The 5,125-nt window shown below is 50.2% G+C and overlaps 1 protein-coding gene across 1 annotated transcript in view; it reads right to left on the minus strand.

Annotated features, from left to right (window-relative positions):
• Window positions 1-2,553: 2,553 nt before the first annotated feature.
• The window catches only part of MYOM2 (myomesin 2), a 117,500-nt gene continuing 114,928 nt past the window's right edge, over window positions 2,554-5,125 (minus strand). Inside the window, exons 36-37 of the mRNA XM_011968596.1 lie at window positions 4,587-4,642; window positions 2,554-3,349 (exon numbers count right to left, since the gene is read on the minus strand). Coding sequence (XP_011823986.1) covers window positions 3,032-3,349; window positions 4,587-4,642 — 374 coding nt within the window. The 3' untranslated portion in view covers window positions 2,554-3,031. The remainder of the gene's footprint in view (window positions 3,350-4,586; window positions 4,643-5,125) is intronic.

Below are 5,125 nucleotides of genomic sequence, written 5' to 3' on the forward strand. Positions count from 1 at the left end.
GCAGGAGACTGGCAGAAAAGGGCTCCCCATGGCCAACACTGGAAAAACCTGAGCAAGAAAGTAGGCTGGGCACGGTGGCTCACGCCTGTAATCCCAGCACTTTGGGCAGCTGAGGCAGGCGGATCACCTGAGGTCAGGAGTTCAAGAACAGCCTGGCCAACAAGGTGAAACCCCATCTCTACTAAAAATACAAAAGTTAGCTGGGTGTGGTGGCAGTTGCTTGTGATCCCAGCTACTCAGGAGCCTGAGGCGGGAGAACTGCTTGAATCTGGGAGGCGGAGGTTGCAGGGAGCCGAGATTGTGCCACTGCTCTTCAGCCTGAGTAACAAAGGGAGACTCTGTCTCGAGGGGGAAAAAAAAGGAAAGAAAGAAAAAGAAAGGAGGGAGGGAAGGAAGGAAGGAAAACGCACGGCGGAGCATGGGTCACATCTCAGAGATGAAACAGAGCACAAGAGTCCATACAGGTATCAGCAAATGACGGGATAAATAAATAAATCGGGAGAGGAGACAATCTTTCTTGCAGAATTATAAATAACAGAGGTAGATGCTCCTGCTCCGAGAGGTGAACGTGATTCCACGCTCTTCCTTCTTTGAGGGTGGCCTGGGCTGAGACAGGCTCCCAAGGAATAGAAGGAGAAGAGGAACAAACAGGCATTTCATGGGAGACAGCAGGCAGACATCACCTGAGCCAGTGACGAAGGTTAGTGGATGTTGGGCGCCGTGGTGTCATGTGACTCCTCTTCCCAAAATCACACACCCCCAATCTCATCACGGGAAGATCGTCTTCCAGGGACTGGGGACCTCGACTGGGGAACATCCTACCAGATACCCAGCAAGCCTCCTCCAAGCCACTAAGGTCATGAAAGGCAAGGACAGGCAGAAACCGTCACAGGCCGGAGGGGCTGGGAGACGTGACGAGCAAATGCATGTGGTGTCCTCGATGGGTCCTGGGACAGAGAGAGGGCACTGGGGAAACCCAGCAAGGTCCAAAGGCCGCCTGGAGGTGAGGCCATCGTCTCGCCCCACAGCGACACGAGAGGTGAACAACAGGAAGACTGTGTGGCGTCCACTGGGGCTCTCTGCACCATTGAGACTATTCATTAAAAAAAATAACTTATTTAAAAAATACTATAACTCAAAATTATGGAGGCAGTAAAATGCTCAGGGGTTGAAGGGAAGATTTTTAGGGCAGAGAAAAGACTGTGCATGATCCAACAGTGGTGGACATGAGTCCTGAGCACCCGACCAAACCCACCGAGCCGACAGCGCCAGGAGCGAGCCCGGGGAAAACTCCAGCTCCCCGCAGTGGTGAGGCTTCAGTGTGTGTGCAGCGGTTGTAGCAAGCACCAAGAGCAAGCCCAGGGTAAACTCTGCTCCGTGGCGATGGTGACGTGTCAGTGTGAGTGCAGTGGGTGTAACAAGCACACCCCTCTGGTGGGAGGTGTTGGTCGTGGGGGAAGCTGTGGTTGGGGCAGGGGCTGGAGTGGAGATCTCTACCTTCCCTTTAACTTTGCTGTGAACCTAAAACTGCTCAAAAAGGGGATCTATTAAAAATAGTTTATGTGGCTTTAAGAAATTCACAACCATTTGAATTCTTTCCCATGAACCACAATTGCTAAACAAAAACGACTGTTTAAACTGGAAAATAAACAAAATCTGTTTACCTGAATCAAGGTCAAATGCAGACAAGTCTGTCTGGGCCTACCCTCGCCAAGCCGCTTTGGACAATGCGGCTCCACCAGGCAGTAAGAACAAACTCCGCTAAAGTTCACCTGCTTGACAGAGAAGGGAGAAATAATAAAAATAAAATTCTTGCTGACACTCACTTTACTGCCATGGAAACCAGCTCAGCCAGCTTTATGTTATTGGGGACATATTTAATTCTCAGGATTTGTATTATTACCTTAGAAAAATATAACAAAATCTCGTAAAATTTGGATTGCCCTTAATGAGACAGAAAGGTAAAACATTCTTAATTATCAAAGCTTTTCCTGTTATAAAGCAACAATAAAACTAAAATACTGAAATGAGATTTTTATGCCAGAAGAATTTCAGCCTCTTTCCAAAGGAAGAAAAAGTTCAAAGAGAGGGTATGTTCCTCCTAAACATGTTTTTTAACTTCACCAAGAGGCCTTGTGTAGGCCGCCAAGTTTTTATTTTTCCTCCATGGCTACTACAGTGATCATTCCAAACGAGTGCCTTTTTTCTTTTGATATCCCTTCCTAATTCATTAGCACACTAAAAAAGAACAGAGCCATCTATGCATTTTGTTTTCCCCGTGGTATAATCACTAGGTGACCTTTCTAAGCCTTGCACAAAACGCACACTTCTTAAGACTGGTGCTGTCTTGGGTGCCGCTTGGGGCTGGCAGCCCCGCCCCGCAGGTCCGAGGGGCTTTGGAGGTGTGATTCATCATGCCCTGCCCTCTGGAGTGTGAGTGCGCTGTCTGCACCCCACCAGCCGTGAAAGTGCATGATACCCCATGAATAAACAAGCCAGGAGGGTGAGCAGGTGCAGGTAGGTGTGATTTGGTACAGGAAAACCACAACAAGGTGATTTTTAAAGTTTTATTTGCCTAAAGCAAGAAAAAACAAGCTTAACCAGGTAACACATGCTTCAAAGGCTCCACAGCCAAGATTTCAGAGCTGCTAGATCCCGCGGCTCCCAAAGAGCAGCACGGCAGCTTCTCGGTGGCTTCACACAGACCGCCACATGCTCCACACGTCCGGGTGCCGCGCCCATGTGCCCACACCCGTGCAAATGCTAGTGTGTGATCTGCCAACCCACTCTCTGTCAGGTGCCTGCCGTCTACCCTCGTGTAAACACGTTGTTCTGTCTTGTGGAAAATGTTAGCTTTCTCCCTTAGACGGGTATAATCATCACCAAACGCAAAAATCAAAAGCACAATGTGTGATCAACTACCGGCCCACACAGGACGCCACTCGGACGCCGGCTGCTCCTCTGGAACAAGCACACAGCACTCCTGTCTCTGCCAAGCATATTTTCCCCTCTCCAGGCCGGGAAAACGCCTTCACTGGCCTGGCGCCGAGGCAGACGCCGGGATGAGCTTGGGTTTGGCTTGCTGGGGTGGGGCCACGTCCGGGATCTTCTCCCCGTGTTTGTACACGCTCACCGTCACATCGATCTTCTCCCCGCCATACTTGTTCTTCACGTTGATGCTGTACTTGCCCGAGTCCTCAGAGGTCACGCCTTTGATGGTCATGCTGACGTACTTGGCCTGCTCCACCTTCACCGAGAAGTGCTCGCTGAGCTCGATGTCCTGGTCGTTCTTGAACCAAACCACTTCGGGGTCGGGGTTTCCAAACACCGTGCAGGTGAGATTCAAGGTCTTTGGAAGGAAGAGGTTGGTGGAGAAGGAAGAGTTAGAAAAGGGAAAGTCCTATCACCGCCTCAGACGGGGTGCTCCAGGTCACACTCAGTGACACGTACTGGTCCTTCAATGGCTTGTTTAGCAACAAGGCTTTATGTACATAAGCACCACTCTAGACAGAGCAGCCAGAGGACAGTAGGGAACAGGTTCACTGTGTCACAGGGGAGCTCATAAAAAAATCAGTGAGCACATGTCCTATTTATTCTCAGCTTTTATCCATAGCCTAAGTCAATTAACTAATTTGAAAGTAATTTAATTAAGCTCTATGTTTTATAGTAGATATATCCAGCCTGCTCCCAAATTCCTTTCTATTTAGATGTATGGGTCCCTCTTACCAGTTCCTCTGGCGGACCCCATGAATATATTGTCTTATAACTGGTAAACTGGAGGCAAAAAAAAATGCATTCTTGAAGCTTAGTTAAAATATGCTTTCAGCCTAGGATAAAGTGAAACGATTGCTAATTTCTCAATTACATCCTAAGATGACATCTCAAGGCTCTCTAGGCTTTTCCTTTAACTGCTAAAGAAGAAGTCTATACACTTTTGTCTTCTGGCCTAATAAAATTCTCTCAAGTATCTCTGTCCCTGTGACATTGAGTTAGACCCACTGAAGCAACCAGAGAAGTATCAATTAGATATCAATAATTCTCCTGACAGGCAACAAATTACACTCCAGTAAGCGGCTTCCGCGATGTGTTCCACAGTGACCTTGAGAGTGGGAGCAGAGATTTTCTTCTTCCGTGTAGCAAAAGCTGTGTTCTCTCACACGGGAAGAGGGGGCCTGCACCTTCACACAGGAAGGCAGGCCATGGCGGGTGTGGCCGCCTCATCCTGCACTAGCTCCTCTGGGTGAATGGCCACAGGGGCAGGTGGCACCAGACCCTGGCAGACCCTGAGGGCCTACAAACACCCATAGCCACAGCACCTGCCTTGAGGTGCCCAAGTGGCACGATGTGTTCCTGTGACCACAGGTTTATGGATTCAGAATGTTACGCGATTCCTTCCTTGGAGAATACAGGGGTTATCCCAGGCCATCTAGGAAGGGCAGGAAAGTGGGGGGGACTCTGGGTTCCCTGCAGGCTGAGTGAGGACACAGAAGCCCCTCGCTGGGTTCCCTCTGCTCTGCCCCAAGAGGAGGGGCTGCGTGCACGGCACCGCGCTGACACCCCACCCCGGCCGCGTTTAGAATCCTCACCTTCCCTTCCATGATGGTCACCACATCAGGCAAGCCGCCAATCAACCTGCCACGGTCTGCAATGGGAAAGGGAAAGCGCCTCAGTTGGGAAAACATCTGTGGGGCGTTCCCGCCGAGCGGGGGCCGTGTAAGCAGCAGCGGGTACCAAGGTGAACGTGGGGAGGAGTTTATGCCCAGGAGAGAGGGCACCAAAGAAAAAGATGTATATGCTGACAGTTGAGGGATAAACCAAAGCCAAGGGAAGGTAGGTGAGGAGATAATAGACTCTGTGAAGGGCCGGGCGTGAAACACTCCAGGGGAAATGTGAGATAGGGGCTGGTCTTGAAGGGTGAAGAATTCACCAAGGACTGAAAGCCTGGAGAGCCGCGTCTGTCCGAGTTGGGCAGAAAGTGAAGGGGTCCTGGCCGTGCGTGGTGGCTCACGCCTGTAATCCCAACATTTTGGGAGGCCGAGGTGGGCAGATCATCTGAGGTCAGGAGTTCGAGACCAGCCTGGCCAACATGGTGAAACCCTGTCTCTACTAAAACTACAAAAACTAG

Source organism: Mandrillus leucophaeus, unplaced genomic scaffold (genome assembly GCF_000951045.1).
Source record: "Mandrillus leucophaeus isolate KB7577 unplaced genomic scaffold, Mleu.le_1.0 Scaffold85, whole genome shotgun sequence".
Classification (NCBI taxonomy): Eukaryota; Metazoa; Chordata; class Mammalia; order Primates; family Cercopithecidae; genus Mandrillus; species Mandrillus leucophaeus.